The sequence below is a fragment of the Condylura cristata genome, unplaced genomic scaffold, assembly GCF_000260355.1.
Source record: "Condylura cristata isolate star-nosed mole 26May11 unplaced genomic scaffold, ConCri1.0 scaffold00008, whole genome shotgun sequence".
Lineage (NCBI taxonomy): Eukaryota > Metazoa > Chordata > Mammalia > Eulipotyphla > Talpidae > Condylura > Condylura cristata.
In genome coordinates, this window is record NW_004567109.1 from 41,341,581 (window position 1) to 41,368,204 (window position 26,624).

The 26,624-nt window shown below is 33.5% G+C and overlaps 1 protein-coding gene across 3 annotated transcripts in view; it reads right to left on the bottom strand.

The window, feature by feature from the left end:
• LRRC40 (leucine rich repeat containing 40) overlaps positions 1 to 26,624 on the bottom strand; it is a 72,179-nt gene that overhangs the window by 22,758 nt on the left and 22,797 nt on the right. For 2 of the 3 annotated variants that reach the window (XR_001145269.1, XR_001145268.1), the window contains exons 8-16: positions 25,333 to 25,420; positions 25,183 to 25,228; positions 23,409 to 23,517; positions 21,149 to 21,256; positions 19,842 to 19,952; positions 17,914 to 17,991; positions 15,515 to 15,700; positions 13,601 to 13,797; positions 4,027 to 4,154 (exon numbers count right to left, since the gene is read on the bottom strand). Coding sequence is in view for 1 of the 3 variants with exons in the window: in XM_004679112.2 (XP_004679169.1) it covers positions 13,692 to 13,797; positions 15,515 to 15,700; positions 17,914 to 17,991; positions 19,842 to 19,952; positions 21,149 to 21,256; positions 23,409 to 23,517; positions 25,183 to 25,228; positions 25,333 to 25,420 (832 nt within the window). In the remaining 2 variants the exon portion in view is untranslated. Of the gene's footprint in view, positions 1 to 4,026; positions 4,155 to 12,995; positions 13,798 to 15,514; positions 15,701 to 17,913; positions 17,992 to 19,841; positions 19,953 to 21,148; positions 21,257 to 23,408; positions 23,518 to 25,182; positions 25,229 to 25,332; positions 25,421 to 26,624 lie in introns of those variants that run through there. The other variant, XM_004679112.2, reaches the window with a different exon arrangement.

Here is a 26,624-nt window from a genome sequence, read left to right on the forward strand (position 1 = left end):
AAGGTACAGGGGCAGTGAGAGGATTCACCAGAGACAGAGTGGGGAGCAGAACCAGCCGATTGATGGAGGGGCAGCGGGCAGGTAAGGAGAGGTCTGCCACACCATGTGGATCACCTCCAGGGCAGGGATCGAACTCATGCTGAAGTGGCTTTAGCTTCTTAGCACTGTGCTTTAACCCACTGGCCATCAGGGAGGGCCCAAATATTGTGCTTATTTAATAATAATAAATACTCCATCTGCTTCTGCTCTTGAATTTCTTTACACAAGGAAAGCTTTCTAACTGGTTGATTATAACTGCTTTTCAGAAAATTTGTTCTTTAGTTGCCATGATTCTTCCTCAAAGGAAAATCCCATCATTGTTATCTTTGACAGTATGGCACATCAAACTCTCCAGATGCCTACTCTTTGATCTTATAGCCCAGTGTGTAGATATTTATGTGAGGAAAAGAATGCCAATGTCTTAAGAAAAATCAAGTGAAAATTAATATTGATATTACTGACTGACATCTTCTAGAATTGTATTTTAGAATAGTAAGAATAGGTCAAACTTGAGGGCTGACAAAGAAATCAATAAGCTCTCAAGGAAATAAAAATTAGAACATAAAGAGGAGTTAAACAGGTGATAAAGAGGAATAGAGAGAATGGATGCCAGTGAGCAGACTCAATTTAATATTTTTGATTCTAATGGTTGTATCCCTTCCTTGGGCAGTCCTAGAATTCCTTTCCTCTCCTACTTCTGTCCTGGCCAGACAATGGACACCCAGCTTTTCTTGGTTTCTAGGCGCTCTCCTACTATGTCAGAGTAGAAAAAAATCCAAAATGAAAAACCAGGCATGGGCAAAATATATATATTTATCCATTTCTAAGATCTATTTTTGTAATGTAGTGGGGTAAACTTTTACACACAAATTCTTGATACAGAGATCACTACAAGAAATTCCATAAAAATTTAAGGTCAATGGTAAACATCTTAACTATAGTTTAGACTTCTGTGAGGAAATGAGGAAAATCATTCTATTATGAGAGAAAAGGACTTTAAGAGTATCTGGTTATCTACTTTCAGGGAATAACTAAAACTATTTTTAAATTACTGCAGAGAAGAGGCTACTACTTCCTCAGTAACCCACTCTGATAAAATAACAAATCATATGTTTTCACAAGAACATCCATTTAAATTAGTGAATTGCAATCTGACACGTTAATCTTCAGATGCACATTTTTTTTGCAACATGCTTGCAGTTACAAGAGTCACCACCAGGTGGCGTGCATATATCTGTTGATATATTTTACATAAGCGTCGACAGTTGGTACCTAGGATTAGAGTTTGACATATGCTCTAAATAGTCTGTTCTTAGGCCTCTTGTATGTGTCAATAATGTTCTTTCCATACTTTGTGAAAGAATTTATTAGAAACAATGCTCTAAATTTAAACAATGTAGAGGAAAATGTTAAGACCTTTCAGTGTATTTTAAAGCAGTGTCTATATTTTTTTTGACTAAATCTCTCAGGTTGTTACATCTCTCTAGGTCCCAAAGAGAGGGAGCAAGGCTAGCTGCACTTTCTCTAAGCCTCAGGTTTTAATGTTTCTTAATTGTTCATTTTCATTTTAGAAGTTCTCTAACTTGCCTGTGTTTTCCAAATATTTTGTTTACCTGCCAGTGTGCATTTTTCAAATGTATTTTTTGAAATGAATGTTTCAAAACTTAGTGCTTCAGAAATGAAGTTTTCCTAGTATAATCTTCCTTATGTAATTCTAAAACAAGTCCAGTCTAAATAGGGTTGTATCTTATTATTTGTAGTTGACATCTGGCAATTTAGTAGGCAACTGATATGAACTCCTAAATTCATTTCATTGATGTGTATAAAGAGCCCAATATTATAATCAAATTTTACCTTATTAGAAAGTGAATAAGGGGTGTATTTCAAAATTTAGCTCATAAGGTGCCCATTAGATTCCAAAGGTAGTTTACTGTCTCTGCCAACTCCCTCCTTTGAGACAGAATGTCTGAGTGTTGATGGCACAGCCCCTGGCAGCTTTAGTGACATGTGTTCTCAAGCAGTTGCAGTTCTCAGATAGTTATCATTTCAGGGCCTCCATTGGCTGGGTCATTGTTTTAAAAGCCAAATGTTTCTGCTTACTTCTAAGCTAATTATACCCTCACACTCACAGGTTAGCCAGCATCCTTATCCAGACCTCTTTGCTAATTTCAAAAGCCCTGCTTATTTTGAATGCATGGTGATTCTCTGAAAACTGTTTAATCTTTTTACCTTTCAACCCCAAACAAAAGTAGAGGACAAACAAGATGTTCCTTCCCCAAATCTATGCAAAATGATTTAAACTTTCCAATGCTTTCCTCCAGAGAAAATGCTTTCCTTCTGGCCACATGATCACATGAGGAATAGTGTGCTTTCTTGGCAAATTCTGTTCAACTGTCTTTGGGAATTGGTCTTTTGTAATTCTTGACTGCAAACATACCAGTTTCATGCACTGTTTTGAATTTGCTTACCAAGTGCAATTACAGGGAGATAAATATCTCCTTAATAAATTTAATTTGTACACAATGTGGCCACACATTTTAAGGCACACACTCCTGGTTTCCATCCTTGTTTCCCACTTTTGGATTTCAACAAACAAGCTTTTGACTTGTTTATTGGCCTTGTTTTCTATTTCATCATCTTTTTTATCTTGGATATCCATAAGCTTTTCATAATAGGTTTTGTTGCAGAATCCAAAACTGAATGTTAGAATTAAAATGGGGAAGAATTTGAACTAAGTGATGAGAAAACTTACTTGAAAGCTATTAGTTTTGTTCCCCTATGGCACTGATATGTGGTACTATGCTACCTCTAGATTTTCAGTCTCCACTATTACCTGAAATATTTTCTCCTCTCCTCTTCCTCCTCTTCCCCTCTCCTCCCCTTCTTTCTATTTATTCTTCTCCTCCCCCCTCCCCTTCCTGTTGAAAATCTTAACTTTATATTTCTGGGAACAATGTCAAGGTCAATGCTTCCTGTCTAGCAGCTAGCAAAATCCCACTGGCATCGAGACACTGACTCTTCAGAGCACATAGGGCTTGGGGCTTGTTACTCTCACTCTGGCCTGCAGAGGCTTTCTCTGTTTTGCCCATGTATAGACCATTATGCAGAACAGTCATTTTCTGTGTGATGCTAAAAGCACGTTGGGGCACTGTGCTGTTAGGTACAATAAATGGGTTCTAATAATCAAGGTTGGGCTCTAATATGGGACCTCAACAGCTGATGGAAGAGAAGAAAGCTGTGAAGAACTGTTAACTCTTTGAAATACTGTACTCTTCTCCCTCCCACGGTCCCAATTGGATGCTCACTACCCATTTGTAACACCCTCCCTGCAAACTAAGTGATCTACAGTCACTTTCCAGAATCCATTCCTTTGTTGCCCATCATCAAACCAGAATTCACCTGTAAGAAGAAAGGTTGGTAGGTAGTAAGCCAGTCTCTATATTTGATTTTGCTCTCTGCTATATACAAACTATTCCTGGCTGGTTAACACTTATCTTTCCTTGCAGTCCATGTGTGTGTTTTAAACTATCCATCTTTGCTAGCCAGTCTTTGGATAGTCTTTTAAACTATCCAAATTTTCCAGCCACACTTGTGGTGGCATTCAATTCAGCAATAAGTACTTTGCACTTAATAGAATCACAGTGTCATTACAATCAGACAGAGTCTCTAGAAGATCCTTTTGATATGTTCTTTAGAAAGCCATGAATGTTGGTAGCAAACATTACAGAGCTATGTTTGTGACCATTTCCCAGAGAAATTGAAACTTAGTGCTCTCTCTCTCTCTGTTTCTCTCTCTCACTCTCGGACACACACACACTCAAGCACACACACACAATACAGGCTTTTTTAGTCTTCCATATCTTTCCTATAATGACAGTTACTACCCCTGTGGCCTTGTTACCTGGATCATCAAAAACTACTCAAAGGTAAGGGACTATGTCTTCTTTTCTTTTTTAAATTTGCCAAAAATATCGGCAGCATGCTCACCTGCAACCCCACAGCAATATGTACTGTGACGAGTATGCAGCCAGGCCTGCATGTAGGTTTCAGCAGATGTAGCTCAGAAAGGTGATCAAGTAGTTCTAAGTCCTCTGGATTTAATCTATGTGTTTATCCTTTAAAAAAAAAAAATCACGATTAAAACAATTTATATTTCTCTTTTTGTACTAAAAATTTAATCAACAGATGTTAATGAGCACAGGATTATGACGACAGTAGGACATAAAAATATTGGATCATGGTAGCTCCCAACAAAAAACACTAGTGAGGAAACAGAATTGAATGTTGTTGTATAGATACAAAATATGAGAAAACAGAGTACAATCACTTTCTCTCCCAGTCTAAAAAATTGGTAAATGCTTTCATTCAGCTTTATTTTCATGTGAGTTTGGAACTTTTTCCTATAGCCTCTCCTATGCATTTTTTTCTCAAAAAGAACAAGCCTCAGGTGATAGTGATAACCATAGCTAAAGTATCATCTGAATGAGCATAGCAGGGAGGAATAGTCACCCTTTAAGTTCTGGCTCTCTACTGTAATCAAACACTGTCCTTTCAAGGGTTTTCCCTGAGGGTTTAAAGTGTTAAGAGGCTGCAGGAATCAAAAGCAAATCTTCCTTCCTAGAAAGAAGAGTCACCACTGCAATTTTGTAGATCAACCTGAGGAGACCCCAGAACAGTTAACCTTCATTGTTTCTTGAAATCCTTGCTTAAAAATAATTTGTTTTAAATACCTAGGAAAAATGGGTGTACTTTGGTAGGCATGCATAACCTGAGTATTGATCATGCACCTACTGCAAGGAAACGATCATAACTATTGTTAGCAAACACCCCACTACGTAGGGGATGCTTTGTACATATAGAACAGGACCCAACACCAGTAAGAAATGTGAGTTGAACAGCACTTATGGTAAGTTTTCTAGGAAGTGAAAAGCTAAAACCTAACCAGACATAAGTTTCATACTTGCCTCTGAGGTCAAATGCTGACATGGCCCATGCCAGCAGATCCTTCTTTAAAAACAGCAATGACGACAATTTCAGCTATCCTACCCAAAGTTCTAAGCAGTAAAATATAGCTATCTAAATTCCCACAGCTTTTCTAAAGATCATGTTAGCAAAAGAAACAGCAGTTATGATTCCATAGACAACAAAAAAATACTAGAATTTTTGTTTGCTCTTTGAGGTAAAAATTAAGGATATTTTGACTCAGGTTAGCATTATCCTGGAACTACTACTTAATAAAGTTGTGTGCAAAAAGTATGGGAGGTCAACGATGGTCTGGAAATCAGCCATTTGGTGATGAAATAGTGGGTTTTTCTTTAGACAATTAAGTGTCTCTGTAGCATCAAAATATGAGCTTATCAAAAAATTTGCAATGTACTATACAGCATGCTTACATTTGAAAATGAGGTCATGCTTTTTAAACACTATATTAGAGGGCTCTTGGCCTTCACACGCTACTTTGCTAATGATGGAGGTTAAAGGGCATTGAAGAAGCCCAACATCTACACGTAGTCACTGGTCAGTACTGAAAAGGCATCATTTTTTGTGTGTGTATGCACTGTAAATTTAATTATTTAATTAACACATGACCTTTATCCCAAAAGAACCAGCATGGAGTGTGATGGCCTTGGTTTTTTTATTTTTTCCCTTCAATTTTTCATTTTTAGTAAAAATTATGTTTGAAGTATACATAACATGAACTACAGTCAAGTTCATATCAGCTCCTCACATAATTACCACTTGTTTATTGTGGTGAGATGTAATCAGGGGTTGAAAGCAAAGACTGTTACAGGTGGTGCCCTCTGGAGAGGGGTTCTGGTGAGGATGAATAGCCCCAGACAAAATACAAGCAAGCAAACAAAAACTGGGGGCTGCTTCTGCAGTCCCTTAGATTTCTTATTAGAGTCTCCACTCTACACCCATACTTTGTGTGTATTTCTCCTGGGACTATTCATCCTTGCCAGACCCCTTTCATTCCAGGGGGCACCACCTGTAACTGTCTTTGGCTTCAGCCCCTTGTACAAGAGAACCTGAAATCTAATTTTTTAGCAGAATCCCAATATTTAATAGAATATTATTAACTGTGCTATGTGCTAATTAGATCTCCAAATTTATTCATCATATGCCTATTATAAAGAAATCATCATTCCACTAGTCAGTCTGATTTTTAAATATGTGTGGAAATTGAAAGCAATAAATGTCCTCATACTAGCAAGATGGTTCTTTTATGAACAATATAGAGCTATGTGATAAATTAGAAAACCTGTACAAATTACATCTGTGACTCTTTAAGATACATGATATAGCAGGGAACCACTTATACAACGACAAAGAAAATTGAGAAGATAAATCATATTGCTTCAAAAATTTGAAGGAACCTAATTTAAATTCTCAATGTATTTTGAGATTTATTGTTTTTAAATTCTTATCTAAGTAATGAATGTGGCAACAAACTATTAAGTCAGGTGTTCTCTTGGCCTAACGGAACTGAATTCTGCCCAAGGTGTGATTGGCCAGCAAGAGAACAGAATTGTAAAGTTGCTAAAAAAAAAAAAATGGATCTTTTTTTTTTTTTAGTTTAATGCGCACCAGTAAGTGTTCCTCCAGGCATCTGCTACCTGACTTTAAGCACCATATCAGAAAAATAAAACAAACAGCCTCTTTTTTATCATATATTAATTAAGTTCCTTGTGAAAACTCCATTACATTTGCCTATCTCAGAAAGTTGCCTGCATAGCTTTGATGATTAGTCCTACTTCAAGTTGTTTTAATGTTTTCTACCTACAAGAACAAAGACTGATGTCTCAGGTACTGAGATTTACTGCAATGTGGTTATAATACTTTGAGTGTAAGCAAGACTCAGATCTCTTCAGATTTCCATGTATAATCAAAATTTCCTCCCAATTCTATCTCCCAATACATATCTGGTAAGATATGTAGGCATTTTATCAGATTTCAGAGCTCTATGATGACTCTAAGAAATCAGTGAGCTTTGGCCTTTCAAGCCACCATTGTTGGGATTGGCAGAGGATTCAGAAGGACTCTTAACATACAGAACAAGAAGCCATTATTGAGCATGAACCTGTGTCCAGTGTGTTCAACACTGCACAAAGAGTAAGTTTTATTCAGACTATTTGTAGTTAGAAGTACTCAAACCATCTGGAGGGTAAATGAAGTTATCAGGCTTTTCCACTTGCCTCTGTGGCTATCAGCTGTGGCCTGTATCTTGTTAACGTACATGGAATTTGGGTATGGGGCAGGTGTGCCTAATTATGGCCACCGGCGCATGGGTGTATGTGCGCATGTGCAAGTGGGCACACCTGTGCCTAGGAGGGAGTGAATAAAAGGGCAGCATCACCCTGGGAGAAGGGAGTTCCAAGTTGCTGTCTTCCTATTGCTTTGTTTTCCCCTGCTTAGTATTAAAACCTGCAGAGATGATGCCAAGATCTCCAAAATTCTTTAAATTGCTAGAACTGACGGTGAATCTACCCGGCTTGGAATGGTTGCAAAACACCATCTAAAAAGGTTTGTTACCAACTTTCTGGTTGATGTTTCTAGTTTTCGATTTGTATATGTGATTGAGGGTGGGTCATGGGGAGGGTGTCACTACTCCTTGAAAACTAGCTCTCAGGGAAGGGTCAGATCAAGCTAATGGACAATGTAACCATCCCCCGTTTCCTCAGGGCAAATGTACTTAAATATAAGCCAAAGGCTGAAGTCACTGACATGAGGCAATAATGATAGGATTTCAGGAAATGGCCTGAGATATTTGGGGACAGCTTGGGAGTCTCCCCAGAGCCTTTGAGAGTATGATTGTCGTTCTGCCTTTCTGAGATTAGATTGAAACTTCAAGTCTTTGTTCTGAGTTTTCCTGGAATCCTCTGGTTGGGTCAGTTTAATTATCAACTCTAGAAAGAGAGAGGACCTTAGTAAGTGAGGAAGTGAAATAACTATTTTCTTAATGAAAAACTGACTCAAGTTTTAGCTTACAAAGCTGCCTTATGGGAGAGGCAGTGCGAATTTACAAATGGTGTTTTGTTTTATTAAATGTTTGGGAAGATGCTTCAAGCAATAATATACAAGATGTGCAATAATCTTGCTAGGTAGTGTGTGCTGGCTTTAGAAGGTTGAGAATTGTTACAGCATTTTTGATTTATAAGCTAAATATGGACATGCCTATTGAAGGGCATAGGGACCTTTCTGCCTTCTTTCTTCATTCCCTCATCTCAGCCTCTGGGACCAGCTACCACCAAATCATTTTGTCCGTTTTCATTGATTAGGCCCCACAAGGAACATGCTGTTTCTTTAAATCCCAAATGCCCAAATTGCCATGTAGAAACCAACTCCCTATCAATTTTCTCCACATTTAATCCTCAGCTTCTTGCATATTTTCATTTTTCTGCATTGGTTCCCATGGTAACAAGTCTGTTGGCAGAGAAAGTATGACTCTGTTTTTGGCCTCCTACACAATACAAAATCCTTCTAGTGATTCTCAGACAAGTGTCACATAAAAAGACAGGAAAAGGTTATAGTTCTCTTGCTGATGCCCCTAATCTAGGGTTTGCAGACCCCCACCCTCGCCCCATCCCCAAACCGGACTTAGTGTCCTCAGAGAGGAAATGTGCAGCATTCAAGGGCAATGCCCAGAACCCCTTCACCTATTGACACAAGTGGTCAAAGGACCCTCATAGCCAATTACAGCTACCAGGATTATACCTTTCTGTTCAGGTGTCTTCCTATGTAGGTGGGTGATTTAATTGACATAAATATAATGTGTGAAAAGAGCCAGGTGGGGGCAACATTAAAGCGCAATTTGCACTTACATCTATAAAATTTCTTCAGCATGCACTGGAGAGATATACAACCCAGGGAATAAGTATGTGGGTTCCAGCATGAGCCTTAATTTAGAGTTTAACGATGAAACAGTGGAAACAATTAAACATATTTAATTCTAATGAGTAGTTAAGTGGCACAAGAGAGGAGATCTAGGAGTCAGCTCAGAAAACTGAGTCAGGAAGATGAAGAAATAATAAAGATGTAGGTAAGAGGACTTTGTAACCAGTGAGCAAAGGAGCTTTGGTTAGAACAATTCGGGGTTTAAATATGAAAGTAAGAAATCTACTGAAAATAGTGGAAATGGAGCATGGAGAACAAAAGGTTTTGAAGGTTTAAAGAACTCAGTCTACAGAAAGGGAGTCTGCAAATGAGAGAATAGCTTCATGCAGACTTTGACCCAGCTCTCTACAAAGTATTTTTCCATGTAATACTTCTTTCAGTAATAGGTCATACATTTGGTTTTGAGTTTTAGAATTCCGTTGTGGCTTTTCATTAAGTTGTATTTCTAGCAACTGCAAATCTCCTGTGTCCTCAATATTCAGAAAGAAAAAAAGCAGAAACTATTCATCTCAAATTAAACAGTATTCATGTTTGGCTGTGCTTTTTATTTTTTAAGAAAGTCCATGAATTCAGGGGAATGAAAATAGATGTTACAAATAAAAATGTGGGTATCTTGGCTATAGATGATCAAATGTAAATGATTTTTTTTGGTTGGGTGATAAAATATGTGATATTTAAGCACACTGGCATTTTAAAGTTAAGCTGGTTACATTGTACAAAGGTATTTTTGGCCCTTTAAAGGTTATTTTCCTACATTAAGAAAAAGTTTCTTATATTGAAAACTTTTTATTGTGACTCAGGTTTTGTGTCTGCAAAGACACACATATATTGTTTTTCTTAGTGCAGTTGTTTTGCACAGGTGATGTAATGAGGTTAAATAATACCCAGTATGCAGGTCAGCTGACTTTCATGATAGCTAATCATGTATTTCTTTGTATTCTTTTTTCAACTCTCTGCTAATAAACATTTCTTAATTTAGTCAGAAAATCATGATCATTTTTTCATAAAGTCAATAGGAAAGCCAAGATGAAACTTTCATACAGAGGGAATATAAAGTAGTTCCCATATGCTCAAGAATTTAATTTTAGAAAATATATTGTTGAAGTAAGTTTTACTTTCAATACTTAGTCTTTTCACTCAGAGGATATTTAATGGTCTTGTTTGTGGTAAAGAAATAAGGAGTGTGGTATTTTAGGTTCTTTAAGAAATTCGGTGTCAGTTTTTGACACCTAGTTTCAAAAACGCAATAAATGTTTTAATATTGCTGGCTGACATTTAAGCATGTCCCTAATATATTCAACTATATTTTTCTCCTTAAAAATACAAGCCTTACTATATTCTGTTTGGAATGAAGAGAAGTGAAAGATAGTTGATAGATAAGCTGGATATTTTTGTCTCAAGAGGCAATCAAGTTGCTCTTTGTATTCAGTATATAGAAGAGACTAAAGGAAGCTTAAAGGATGATTATATGTTCTCATATGAAGGAGGAATTTTTCCCCAGTTGAAAAGCAGAAGTAAAGATACTGAAATCTTTTTGTAAATTTTGAAGATAAGTCACAAATAGCCTTGCAAAAAGTAAAGCTTGCAAGTACTGTAGGTTCCCACTTTATAACCATGCAAGGACAGCCCTCCCTCACCCCCATACACATAGCTATTTAAACCATAATATAAACAATGTATTGTCTTTTTCTATTGAAAGTAATAGTAAATGTCAGAAATTCTAAGTGAAAAGTTTTTCCATCTTTTGAGTGATTTTTTAATTGGTTTGTTAAGAATTATAAGTAAAAGAATATGAGACTCTGTCTTTAGAGATTTTTTAAAAAGTTCATGAAAATCTTTCCCAAGCTATTTAACTTATTTCTAATCTATTTGGGGGCATGATCCTTTCATTGTATAAAGACCTAATTCCAATTTATTTTAATAAAATATCCATGTGCTAATAAGCACATGAACACATATCTTCCATATTTCATGAGGTCATATAATTCAGTTAATGAAATATTTCACTCTTCTGCAAATTTAATAAAAATTCCTAAGTAGTGAGTAACATAGGCCACTATTTTAGCAAAATGAAGACAGTCTCTAGATTGCTATTCTTGACATCAGACTTCACTACCATATGTGCAGCCCAACAGTGACATCTTAAGGCCAAATAACTAGAGCTCCTTTAGTCAGAGAAAGAATTTAATTGTGATGGTTTCAAAGAAATTCTATTATATTATCATAGTTTTCAAGTTTACAATTTGCAATTGGTAGATCCTTGTAAGTGCTTCTTTATGACTTCTTTTGCAGTCTTTGTGAACATTTTAATGTGCATTAGTAAATGCTACACTTTACATAGACATACTGTATAGTGATGCATGCATTTCACTGCATAATTATTGACACTCCCCTTGTAAAGCTTTTATGGAAGAAACAAGCCACAGCAGTATAGCAAAAGAGGCTTAATCTTTATAAATTGGGGCCTTTTCTGTCTCTTTGCTAGCTTAGGTGGCTGTATAAAATTAGGGTGGGAGGGGGGCAGAAAACACCTCTTAACATTTAAGGGTTTCTATGTGGGTAAACATTAGTCAATTCAATACAAATTGCTTACTTTAATAAAAATTTTACCATTTTTTAAAAAAACTGAATCATGACATGTTTAATTGAAATGGCTGTATTGTAATTAATATTTTGAGATAATTGTGATTTTGAGCTTAAATTATATATAAAAATCTGTCATTTTTGTATGTGTTAAAAAAACTACTGAATCACAACAGTAATTTTTAGTTGAACTATATACACTGATGTAAATAAAAACTGGATGAAGACATATTTACTTCATTAACATAGATTGTGAATGTATTTAATGGATTTTTTTTTTTGCAGTATGAGACCATAATGACCTTAAAAGCTGCTTCATTTTATGTGCAAAGAAGTCCTATGAATCTACATTTTAAATTTACTGATCAGTAAAAATACCTTGTCAGTTAATTTGCAAATGCAAGCTGTATTCGCCAGTTCTATTTTGTTCTAACAAAAAATCGGTAAAGGTATACAATGTGATTAGAATGCATTTTGAAGATGCTTTCTGTACAGATACAAAATACAGGGACTAAAATAATGCTGTGCAGTGTATAGCAGAGCCATTTTTCGGCTTTGGTGTACTCAACTTTTTCAGTATTTAAAAAAGTGTTTTGAATAACATAAAAGTCTCTATTGTATAAATAATAAAATGTCACCTTATTGTAAAGTGTCTCCTGTTTAATATCAAGACAGACTTCTTAGTCCTCCACAGCGCTGTCATATGAAAAGGCATTTTTCTTTAAGCCAAATCAAAGATTATCAAATCAATATTTGAAAAATGTAACTTAACATTTAGTATTCTTTATTGACAACGGTTTTTTAATACTACAAGCACACCTCCATAATCCATACCTAGCTATTCATCTAGAGATTTTAGTTAATATACATTTTACTGATTGACCCCTTAATAGAATCTCATGTTAAGTTTTATGACTAATCAGCCTATTTATGGTATTTTTGGTGTAAAATATTTCTGTAATTTTTATTAAATCAACCTGTAATAAATTCCCTTTTAGAGAATTACCATATAACTACCAGTTTAGTTCTATCAAAATTCAGGCAAATTTTAAAATTAAGCCTCTGGAAATTAAAAACAAACACAAGGTTGAATTAAAACGCATAAAGAATAAGTTACATATACAAATACCTGCTTAATAAGTACTTAAGAACATTTCAAGATTTCTATGGTTTATTTTTCTGTTGCTGATTGCTATATAATTAAAATAAGGTGCTTAGTACATTTATTTAAAACAGCAAAGGGGCCCTCTCTGGTGGTATAACAGGTTAAAGCACAGCAGTGAAGCTCATGACAGCCACCTCAGCACAAGTTCAATCTCTGGCCAGGGAGGTAACCCACATGGTGTGGCAGAATTCTCCTGTCTCGCCTGCTGCTCTCCTCAGCAGTGTACCTCTTCGATCTGCTTGTTGTTTCCACTCTGCCTCTGGTGAATCCTCTCACAGCCCCTGCACCTCTGGCCTGTACCCCAGTTCTATATACATAAATAAATCTTTTAAAAAAAAAAAAGCAAAGGTATTTTTAACATGTTTACACACTTTGAAGGAAAAATTTACAGATCCAATCTCTAAATTTCTTGAAGTAGCAGGTTGTTTTATGGAAATAATACTAAGACAAAGAATATCTGTCATGTTTTAAATTCAAAATTGTGAGTTATTAAACACTTTTTCCACCAAGATCTATATTTTGTGCAGAATTTCTGTAACATTAAAAACCCTGCAAAAATGATTTGATGAGTTAAAAATAAGACAGTTAATGTTAATTTAAACATATTTGCAATAACTAGCAAAAGTCCTATCATGGGTAATATTTTTTTTATAGCCAAGATACAGTCCTAGATAATAAATTCAATATTATATCTAAATAAAAGGTAGAAATAGTCTGAGCATATTCAATTGTTCACATATTTAATACAAACAGTAATGAGACAGGAAAAAGCCCACTTCTACAAAACGGTAGTGATTATAAAAATATTAAACTACATTAAACAAAAATTCCACCTTGAAAACTTTGTTATAAGGGAATAAAAGTAAACAGTGTAAGTTAAATATTCAGAACAAATCTATGAAGACTACATGTGATTACCTTCTTAATAAATGTATATAACATCTTAGAAAAATGTTATCAATGTTGAGTATTCTAAGATTAACATGACCAAAATTATAAAAATTCTCATTCAAGTAGGAATTCGGTCTCTCAAATATTCCAGAACAGCAGCTGTTCCTTTCATTAGTATGGCAGCTCTAGGAACACGGAATGGATTTCCATCTAGAAGCAATGTTCTAAATAAAAATGAGAAATTGTAAATTTTAACAATGTCCATTACGTAGACTTTTCTCCTAATTTCATTTGCAATTTTTTAATAAAATTTCTATTTTTGTGACTTCAAATCTAAATATTTTTTTAAAATTTTACAATAACCAAAATAACATTAATTGAATACCTATTATGTGAAAGGTATTATGCTAAGCAATTAACATCCACTGACTCCCTTAATTATCTTAATGACCCTATTCCTGTTTTATAGATGAGGAAACACAAAGTTCAAGAAAATAAGATTTGTCCAAGATCACACACATGGCTATTAAACAGAGGAACTATAATTTGACACAACATTCTAAGCTTATCACACCAAATACTAAATGGTTGAGTAGATTTACTCAAGTATTAGAGTTGAACTAGATTTACGCAAGTATTAGAATACTGATCAAGACTTGCTCTAGCCACTGTAATGCAATCCATATATTTCCTTCCTCCTGGGAAACAGTAATGTATACCTCCCCTTTCCTTTCCTTTGCCAGATATACACATAAAATCTATTTACATGTTCTGAAATGAGATTCAATATAAGACTTAAGGTCTTAGTGTTTTGTTGATAATTTATAATTATTTATAATTATAAATATTATATAATATTTTAATTTATAAAATCTCTTCAAATTATAAGACAGAGACTTTTATATTAATTTTTAATAATAAGTATGTAAGTAAAAGTCAAGGACTCAAACAATAGATCTAAATTATATCTTAATATTTGTGAGCCTTGAGAATAGATTTGAAGTGGATTTTCTCAATTTATAGAAACTGTACTCAATACTCATTATTTATTGATTCCATATTTGCTAATTTGTCTACTCACCAAAACTTATTTGTAACCCCAAAATCAATATACATGACACTTCCAATATCATCTGTATCAATTTGCACAGAACAAAAAAATTGAGCTGCTAAACAGGCACATTTCCCTGGGGGTTAAACAAGGTGACACTCTGCCTTCTTGTTTCAGCTCTCATACAGTAAACAAGTATTCTTTTCATGTTCTACTTAGTTAAACTTTTTTTGGTATTTTGTACTTTTTGTTGGCGATTTCACTATTAAAAATGTCCAGAAAGTGTAATACTAAGTGTTGTCTAATTTTCCTAAACAAAATAGGGATGTCATGCTCCTTACAAAAAAAACACCTATGTTAGATAAGCTTTCTTAAGGCATGAATTATACAGCACTCTTTCACCATGAGTTCTACAGTAATAAATCAACAGTATTAAATAAGATGTCAATACAGAAAAACATTTAAAACAAGGTTATGTATTGACTAAATGATGAAAATGTTGTTACCAGGTGCTCAGAGGAACCTAACTCTGTACGGGTTCCAAAAGTAATGAATGATTCAGTATTCACTAGTTTGGTGTTCACAAAGACTTTCAATCTACAACTACTGCAAATACCAAGAATCAACTTGCTTCCGTTGCCTTCCAATATGAGGCACCAGAGCTGGTACAAATGCTGCCCTACTTAAGTAAAATATGCCAAACCATTGTATACTGTTCCAGTAAATAAATTATTCTGTTAAATTCAGCTCCTAAGTTTTCAGTTGACATTTCAAGCTTCCTTTATGTTCCCAAGTTAAATTTGTTAATTCAGCTTTATTGCAAAAGTACCTAAGCAAGAAAAAAGAAACTTCAAATCAAATAAATGCAAAATATATAATTGTGTCATTACCTTAAGTTCACACAGTTACCAAGCTCTGGTGGAATTTGTAGGAGGTCATTATTTTGAAGGTCCAGTGTAATCAAATTTTCCATTGTTTTCATTTTCTCGGGATTCACAGATCCAACCTGATTGTTACTGATCAAAATTGTTTCAAGTGTGCGGATATGATAGAGAACTTCAGGTAGTATTTTGAACCTATTAAAACATAAAAAAATTACCTAAGTATACTGGAATCAGGCAAAAACATTCCTTCAGATAGATGATCTTAAGTTTGATATTGTGAGATACAGTTTCCTCTAGTTTAAGTTACCACATATTTGGAGTAAATCCTGTATTCAAATTTTCCAGAATTTTGACTAATTTTGGAAATCTTAAAATACATGGAAGTTCACAGACTTGGTACAGTTTCTAACAGTTTCTATTGTTAGAAAATTAAAAGTTTGGATTAACCTCTTCCATGTGTTTAACTTCTTCACTAAAGAAATAAAGAAATAATCTTGAAATTGTCTATATATTGTCTCCACACAGGTATTCTTAGTTTACTTTTCTCATGAAACAATATATTAAATAAAAACTAAAGACTAATATTTTGCTTGGCTGAAATTAGTGTATTTTTGTTTCTTGAAAAGGTGAAAAACTAGCATAGGTTGCAGTATTCTTCTCTAAAGCAACTCTAAATATGCCAAATGAGGGAAAGGTTGAACAACACTCAGCTAGTAACATAAAATGGCTCCATAGTCCTGAAGGGCAGGGCTGGCATGGTTTCATGTGAGGCAAACTTTCTGCATGGACTAGAAAAGAGTTTTGAGTGGATGGAAAGCGGTGCAGCAGTGGCTTTTCCACATCCCCATCTTGCCCTTTCTTTGTTGCCTTGATATTAAAAAAGAAAAAAAAAACAATAGTGAAAGTTATAACTCAAAGCAGTTCTCTCCTTCCAAGGGGACTGGAGAGCCAATAACCAGGAGTACAGGTGGACAAACAGTCCCTAAGTGGTTTATCTTCCCCAGTTATGAAGAAAGTAATTTAAAAAGATGTAGCTCACCTACTAACAAAGAAATTAGGCTTAATTCCTGCCATCTCCCCAAATACATTGGAATGCAACTGATAGTTAAACAACTCAGTTGTTTAACTGAGAACTGGCAGTTTAGATAAAAAAACTAAAAGAGATCTGAATAGTGCATGTATTTTAAATAATGACAACAATGCTATAACAATATAACACACGAGAATGCAGAAATAATGGCACGGACAATTTAAATTGGTAGTATTTTAACATCACTGTACCCCAGCAGCATTATCTGCTACATCAGGAATAACAGTACTAAACTTTTGTTAGAAGGACTGAATGTATATATCTGAAGATTTCAAGATATCTTTTAAGAGCTAACAGTAGTGTTAGCTATTAATATGTATATTAAATTGTCAGAATCAACTTACATCATAGGAAATGATGTGACAATTGTTACGAGCCCAGTCAAATCACCTGAACTCAAATACTGGTTCCATAATTTACTCTTGGGCCTTTGGTGAGTTACTTTATTCCTAATCCTCAATTTCTAAATAGATATAATAACAATTTGATGTGTAGGGCTTTTATAAGAATTAAACAAGGTATGTGTTTATATTATGTGTAATACTTGGTCCAGTGTCCACAGATAATAAGCTACCAATATTAGCTATTCATTATTATTAACAGTGTTTTGTTTCATTTGGCATACAAAGCTAGATACTATAGTATACTATAGAGTTAGAAGCTATACTCATGCCCAACTTTGCTACTTCTACTACCTCATAGTTTTAAGGTTCAAGTTATATTGCACTTATTGAAGATTTCCAAATTCACCATGTTCTCATATCTTTGTGTCTTAGTACATACTACTTGCTCTACCTAGGAATCCCATCTCCAAATGTCTGGAAAATGTCTATTTTCAAGTCTCTATTTCAATGCTATCTCCTTTACTTTCAGATGATCACAATAACTTTTTCTATGCACTATGTTTCCACTACAGCAATTAGTTATTTAGCTGCACATCTGTCTTCCTTCCAGACTACACCTTTCTTAAAATTGTTAAAAAGAACAAAAGTCTACCAGACACCAGATATGAAAATTATGAGTGCAACATCACTTTCAAGTCTAAGCAGAAGTGAATAAAGACAAAGCTATATAAACAAGTAAACATACGTGACCATTTTGCTTATTTGGCTCTTTTGGATTTATCGCTGGTAAGAAAGACCTATAAATTGTTATCAGAGCCAGGATGGAAGAACATTCATACACACCTACTGGTGCTTGTGATGGGATGGAGGACTCCTGCCTTTCCTATTATCTATTTATATTACTGAATTAACTTATTTAAAAGTAATAATAAGTTTTAAAAAATTGTTAATTTCTAAGTTCTGTTTCTTACCTATTAAAGGAAAGATTGATTGTTTGTAGTTTCATCAGTGATCCCATTTCTTCAGGTAAAGAATTTAAAAAATTATTCCTAAATAGGAAAGAAAAAGGTGACATATAAAGTTTGAAAATGTGCATAAATTTAACTTATAATTAAAGTGTCAGACAAATAATTAGATAGCCTACTTTGTCAATCATTGATCTGAGTACTGGGAATTCTGAATCAGTCAGCTGCCTCAAGTATTTGATTAACATGACAAACCTAATAAAACCAATATGTAAATAACAGATCAACTCTTGAATAACAGACTTAACTAGGTAAATACAGAATGTTAAATCTTTATTTCCCTATATTGAGCTCATCAATATTTCTCAGACAAGGCCCATAAAATCATGTATCTAAATACCATAATACCTGATACCACAGATAATTGATTGAGGCTAATACATATGTCACACATACAGATATGTAATTTTACTTCAAAAATGAAACAACAGGAAGGTAAAAAAATTCTATATATTTAGAAGTTTGGAGCTTTTTACTATATAGGTATTAAAGCAAATCCATTTATACTCTTTAAGTTTAAAATTTCAATTTGCACAATGCTTATGTCTTTAGCTCTTGTTAGGAAACATGGTAATAAACAGAATCTGGGAGCAATGTTTGAAAAAATGTTAACAAGGCAATCATAAAACTATATAATAGTAGTGTAAAATGTGAGAAAATTATCTCCATATACATGGCAACCTATTATATCAAGAGAATAATTTTCTCTACCCTATTTCTTTAGATTAAGAAGCCAAGTTCAGACTAATACTTTACACAGCATAATCTATATACTTTTTTCCTCTGTACTTTTCTCCAGCTACTGTATTTATTAATTTGTGTTGAATAACCCAGGGCTAGTTTCTATCCTGTTCATAGAGCTTTCTACCTACTGATATCAGACATAAAAGCAAATATCAGTCACTTGGTTAGAAAGGTCAGGCTTAATTATAGAGGATTATTTATACATAATGGTGTGAGGACAAAAAGAAGTAAAGACACTAGCAATGAAGACATGGATTCATTTTCTCTGCTCCATTAAGACTGAACTAGAATGTAGTTTTACGTTATTTGCTAGTGTGATTGCCACTCCAAATGGAAGCAATTCCACAGCTAGTAGGGTGGCAGTATTAAATTTGTTTTGATTCTAAATGAACAATTTTTATCTCTACAGGAAGAACACCTTCAAAAAGTTTTACTGCTACCTGATTGTTTTTTTATTTGAATATAGCAAGAAACAGTATACTTTAAATAAGCTAAAAACACACCTACTAACAATATATGAACTGTGGGAAGCTCAGGCAACAGAGATATAATTTGCAAATAAAGTTTTGAAGTCCAAGCAAACAAATGACATCCATATATTACCTTTAAACACATATTATTTATGTTACATATCATGTAATCTATAACACAGTTAAATATATTGATCGTATAATTATATATTAGATAAATAGTATTACCTTTAAAGAACTATGACACTGATTCTGTCACTTCAATTAATGTAACATTTAGAAACCAAGTATGTTCTTTTTAAGAGAAGCCATATAAGCTGTTGTACCACCAAGGGGCCATGACAGTTTTATGACTATTTTCAGAATAGAAGCAATGTGAAGCAAATTCTTTCCATGTGCTATTTGTAACTCTGATTTAGCATGAATATAAAAAAAAGCTAATATTTTAAGTAATTTTATCCTATCACTGAATTTATAAATTGCTTCCAAATGATAGACATCTGATTAAAATATTTCCTAAATGCTTAATTTGAAATTTCCCCTAAATATTAAGCTAAAAACCAATTTTCATACTTACGAAAATACGAAGGAGTAGGCAAAATGTAGGCAAATTTAGACAATAAGATATAATGAAAAAGAATCAAGCAGCAGTATCAATACCTGAGATCTAAAAATGTCAATTTTTGAAGCATACACAATTCCACTGATAGGGAGGGAAGCTTATTAAAACTAAGATTGACATCAGAAACCATATCCTTCAGTTCTACAATCCTGAAACAAGAATAATTTTTAAATGTTAGCAACTTGGATTAACTTCATATCTTCAAAACTAGTAGACAATGAGGGGACATGCTATATTATTTCTGCTAAGATTTTCTATTTTAGTTTTCTTACAAAAAGTTCATTGAGTTTGGACTTGTGACTGATAAAATATTTTTAAGGCAGTTTTAATGTTATCAATATAAGAATTTCTATTTGACTTTGAGTATATAATAAAATTTAATTTAAAAGTTTATTTACTTTACACTGAAATCAATTGTGGGCAAAGAAAAAATATCAAATCTCAGCACTAACTCCATAAAATAAATTGTTAGACATATATCTGGTAATATAGTAGTTTCCTCTTTATATTGCATAATATAATACCATCATATTGGATATTTCAACTTTTAAAAACACATTTTCAAAGTACAGTATAGTATTTGTTATCAAAGTTATCATTACATTTAATTGCAATTACAAAAAATTTTAAGTTAATTCCTAGGTTTGGCAAATACCACTATAAAGAAACTTAAGCTATATAAAAAGAATGGAATGTTTCTAAGTAAGCCTAATCAAGTTCAGTAATTTTTTTTTAATTTATGCATACAGAACTTGGGGTACAGGCCAGAGGTGTGGGTTGGGGCGGGTGTGTGTATGAGAGAGATGCTTCACAGGGACAGAGTAGGAAGTAGAACAGGCTGATCAACAAAGTACACTGCTGAAGGGAGCAGCGGGCAGGTCAGGAGGAGTCTGCCAGGCCTTGTGGATCACCTCTGGGGCTGGGGATCAAGCTCATGCTGAAGTAGCTTTAGCTTCTTAGTGCTGTGCTTTAACCCATTGCGCCACCAAGGAGGGCCCAAGTTTAGTAATTTTACAGTTTGCTATTACTTTAATTAAGAAATGTTAAATATGAAGGTTAAACTACAACCTATAAATCTTTTTTTATCTCTCCTATTAGTAATGAAAATATAAAGAAAGACTATCCTTTGGGTAGTTTATCTCAAAATAATTTTTAAAAGTTCACAGGAACTTTAATTTAATGTCTCAGGAAATAAGTAAATTTTGCTAAATCCCTCTAATGTTAATATAAAAGTTATATTACATTTCAAATAAAAAACTATAACTATAATCATATTTGCATCTGCAATGCAACTACAACTGAGAATGAGTTACTACTTAATGGAAATGACATCATGAATTCTTACCTTTTTGGAATTTCACATAGCTGATTCTTACTGAAATTAATAGAAGTGATAACATTGCTTTTTACTGCATCAAACACTTCATCAGGAATTAAAGTTGTTTGTTTATCACTAAATGAAAAATAGTTTTAAAATGCATTAATCTTAACAGTGTAGAAAGATACGAATTCTATTTGTTTTTAATGACATTTGAAGATTTTACAAGATTGTTTAAGACAGTTGATATGAAGTTTAGTAAACAAAGTCACAAAAACCTACAAACCCACAAAATTTAAACTGTCAGAAATTCAGACAGTATTTTGTGTTTGAACATATAAATAGTGAACATTCATATATGAATAAAAACATGACTTTAGAGGTACAGATATTAAAAGTCAAAAAGTACAGGGATAATCATTTAATAAGTGGATTCCTTTATCAGAAAGGAATTGAATCTATAATTTGTCTTTCTCTTTTTGACTTTTGTTTAGCATTTATCCACTTCAGTTCTATTCATGTTGTTGCAAATGGCAAAAATTTACTTTTTCTTTTTACACAGCTGAGTATATAATTCCATTATGCATATATATCACATCTTCCTAATCTACTCATCTGTTCTTGGGCACTTATGTTGTTTCCATAACTTAGACAATGTAAATAATGCTGCAATGAATATAGAGTGCATATATCCCTTGAATGAGTTTTTGCATTCTTCAGATAGAAACCTAGGAAGGGAATTGCTGGATCATAGGGAAGACCTATTTTTAATTTTTTTTTTAAAGATTTATTTATTTATTCATACAGAACTGGAGTACAGGACAGAGATGCGGAGGGTGAGAGGCTTCACCAGAGACAGAGTGGAGAGCAGAACAGGCAGATCGATGAAGTACACTGCTGAGGGGAGCAGCGGGCGGGTCAGGAGAGGTCTGCCACGCCATGTGGATCTCCTCCGGGGCAGGCGGGAATCGAACTCATGCGGAAGTAGCTTTTGATTCTTAGTACAGTGCTTTAACCCACTGCGCCACCAGGGAGGGCCCTATTTTTAATATTTTGAGAAACTTCTATTCTGTTTTCCATAGGGACTAAACCATTCTACATTCCTACCAACAATCCTTTTGAATGTAGAATGTAGAAAAACAGAACAAATTATCAATCGACTATAATCGATAACAGATGAGGGAGAAAGAGCATGGAGAGCAAAAAGTCAAGGGTTTACCAATGGACTGATGGTGGAGGACTATTGGTACATTGGTGGTAATGTAATGTAGTTACATGTATCTGAAGTGGTGTGAGCCTATACCTCTGAATTACATAGTCTTATAAACCAATTTTACCTAATAAAAAATTTTAAATAAGTTTTTTAAAAAGCTGCTGTCACCCCTTTTCCCAAAAATCTCTAACGGAGTTACATGTCAACTTTTTTTGAGATACAGTTTATTGCAAGATAACAGTAATTTTCAAAAATTCAGCATTAAACTAAACTAATTTCTCTCTCCTTAGCACATGATAAAGTAAACAATAAAACACCTGACTACAGTCTGTATTCTTTAGTATTTAGTATACTACACTAAAGAGCCAGTTACTGCAAGAACTGTGAAAGCACTGGTTAATTTTATCATTGTTGCCTTAAACAGTACCTAAACAATACTGGCCAACCACTCCCAAGCTATACATAGGTATATTCTTTCACCAATTAAAGACAATTCCATGAAATATAAAAATATTAGCCTTTCATATACTGACACTTATAGAGTGATATTGTAATTATTTCAGGTTTCCATATGTTTTAGCAGAGTACATTGTTATTGTGACATTATTTAATTTATATTTAGATATATGAAGATACAAGCTCTCAAGTTTTGACTGCACCAGCTCTTTACTAAAGGATACTTATTCTTTATGGATGCTAGCCTAGTGATCCATTGGTCACTAGCTAACTTTACTAGTGACCAATACTGTCATTGCTCTATTTTTTTATAATAACAAAATCTTTTTTGTAAGGATTTTACTACCAATAATTCTCTCTCTCTTAAACACAATATTTACTATTAATAATTCTCTGTCTTTTAAACACAATAAATACAAATCACCTTTAAAATGGATATTTAAGTTCATTATACTTTTAATATGCTTTTTGGCATCATTTTTACAATTGCTGCTATAATAAGTCAAGTACCAATACATTCTAATGAATTCTTCCCCACCAGTTGTCTTTTTTCTGAATGATTATTTCTGAAAGTTTCCTAAGTGCTTTGCGATATTATAAAAAAAAAAAATCACATACCTATAGTCTAATAATTTTAATGTGATGATGGCATGTACATTGACTCTGGATTCACTTGGTAGTGTCATGGCAGTGTCAATTACAGAGTCACTTTGATTGGGTCCATCATCTGGCAAAAGAAGTTATATAAAACCCATATTTACACTACAATTTCAACTTTTAAATTCTTGAAAGTACATAAAGATAATATATATGGTGCCTATATATGATTGGAGACAAATTCTTTAGCCATATTCTTTATTTCCAATAACTCTAAGATTATTATTAATTAGTAGAAAGCAAAGAAAAACACAGTAATATGGATCAAAACCTTTTTGCCCCGGCAGTAAGGAAATTCAGGAGTAATTAAGAACTATAAAAAGTAACTACAATATCTCGAAGAAACAGTATCAAGCAAACCTTCCAATTAAAAAAAATAATGTGGTCCATTAGAAGGAATCTGTTACCCAAAGAAAAACATTTTCCAAAGATGTCTGCCAAATAGGCCTATCTTTTCAGGTTCGGACACAATGCTGATCATTCCCTATCGCCTAAAAATTTGACAATCTTCACAATGAAGGAAGCTTTGTTACATTACTTATATTCAGATTTTTTTCTTATTTTCAATGCATATATCCTAACATACAGGCATACTTCCACATTCACACACAGTCACACCCTCACTATCTAGACTGTTTAACACTGCCACCCTATGGTATAAAAAAATAAAACAAACATCATACAGAAAGAAACAGCTTTGTTATTTTTAGTAAGAGACTTCAGCAATCTAGACAAAAGTCACAGAAGTCTATTAACAGTCCAATATACATGTCAAGAGCAGAACAAAGGTGAAAAGAACAAAAAATCAGTTGTATCCTTGATCTTGCTTCAACTGGTAGGCATTTAAGATTAGCATTTTTTTAAAATTGTTTAAGTTTTGCATGGTAAAGTCCTAGGACCCTATTAGAGAACTTCTGAGTCTTCCCTTGAGTAAATCCCTTGAGTAAATACTTCTTTTTATAGTTGGTTCTAGAGCAGAAAGTTATCCCAACCTCTATGTTCTGCCATGTTAACTGTGAGTACTTTATTATATATTGCAACTATCTTATTTTTAAACACATACTAACTGATAATATGATACAAAACTAGGTTATGTGCATAACCAAAAGTTTGAGATAAATCAGTAGCTCTATTTAGCCACTAAGTTTTAGAATGGTTTGTCATACAGAATATACTATTACAACTTATTTTATTTTTCTTAATGCTCTAGTGTATACAATGACATGAATGAAAAATATTAGGTTATATCACACTTTTAGTTAAGTATTAAGAATTAAATTTACAGTATCATTTTCAGTGCAGTTCATGTTAAATTAAGATATCCTGAAAAAATTGTTTTGTTTTTATTTTGGTCAGAACTTAGTAAATTGATGTGTGTAGCAGATTTTCAAAAAATTTTTAATATACTTCCCAGTCAAAAGAAGCTATATTTTACACCATCAAAGTCAAGTGTTGCTTTTTTTTTAAGTCAAAGTGCTAAGTGCTTGTATACATTTGTTAGTTTTTTTCTAACTCATACAGTGTAGTACAATTCTGAGAGATTGAGAATAGAATATTATTATTGTAAATTTAAGGATGTTTTTATAATTTCAGCATACTTAAGATCTAAAAATTAGAGGTGTGCCCACCAGTGACCATTTCTTCTAAAGATTTATCCTCCGTATACATGCAAATGTATGGACTATTAACATATATCACTTTTCATAGTATCTTTTAAAATATAATAAAAAAATACCTTTGATCTTGCTTTGTAAGTATTTTAGAACTTCTTGGGTTCCCTTCTGAAAAGACAGGAATAACATGTTTACCAGACCATACTTTGTAGTTTTACATAGCATGTTTGAATTAAAAAAAAAAAAAAACACTGAATTCTAAGTATAGTTACATTTAAAATTTCTCTTCGGATAGTTCTCAAAGGATTTCCTTCCAGAGCCAGGAATTTCAAATGAAGGTTTCCCAATGAGAAGGGCAAACTACAAAAGAGTAAATTGATTTTGGGGGAAAACATTAATTATAATTCAACTAAAACTTAACTATAAAATAAAAAACATATGAACTATGATATTTTAGTCTCAAAGTCTAAGTAATATAAGCCTAAAATAGTTACCTTTTACATGCTGAACATGTTAAAGAAAAACCACATCTGTTTTGAAATCCCTATATTGTCCTGGGAAAACAGAATGGGTACTATAAAATATTTGCTAAATTGTATCCAGTGCTAAAAGTAAGCATTAAAAAGTTAATCTGAATTAATCAGTGATTCAAGGTAGTTATCCTCACTGATATTAAATCATTTTGTTTTTCAAGAAAAAAAATTCTTCCCACAAAAAGGTTTTAAGCACCTAATTCATAGCTTCATCATTATCTTTGGTACACAAAAAGATAACTTGTTTATGAATATAACTTTGATCCCAATAAAACGTATTAAGCAGCTACAATAAACTAGGCATTGGTATAAAGACAACATCTTTGTTTTAAGGGAGTTCTCAGATGATCAAAGAAACTTAAAAACACAGATACAAAATATAATAATTAGGCATTATTTTAAGTTGCTGGTGAACATATAAAAAGCAGAATCTTTTAGAACTAAACATACACTTACTACATAACTAAGCAATTCCTCTCCTATATAACTAACTGAGAGAAAAATGTCTACACAGAGAATTTTACATGAAGGCTCACAAATGCCAAAAAACTGAAAACAATCCAAATATCCATCCACTACTAATGACGTGATGAATAAAAATTGTGTTATGCCAGTGTAATGCAATAACACTCAGCAAAACTGACATACAGAGCTGCATGAATCACAAATGCTTTATGATATACAAAGGAAAGACACAACCTATATGCTGTATGATGCTTCAATATTCTAAAAAACAAATGGCAAAACTACAGTGACAGCACAATAGTGGTTGCTAAAGGTTTGGGATATGAAAAGAAGTATGATGGCATGAAGAAACTTTATGGAGAAAGAGATGGTCTACATTACTGTGATAACAGTTAAACAAGCATGTTACACAAACATATATATCTGTCAAAATTCATCAAACTGTGGAGCCCTCCCTGGTGGTACAAGAGGTTAAAACATAGCACTCTGAAGCTACTGGTAATCACTGCAGCACGTGTTTGATCCCTGACCAGGGAGCTGACCCACATGGCTCGGCAGACCTCTTT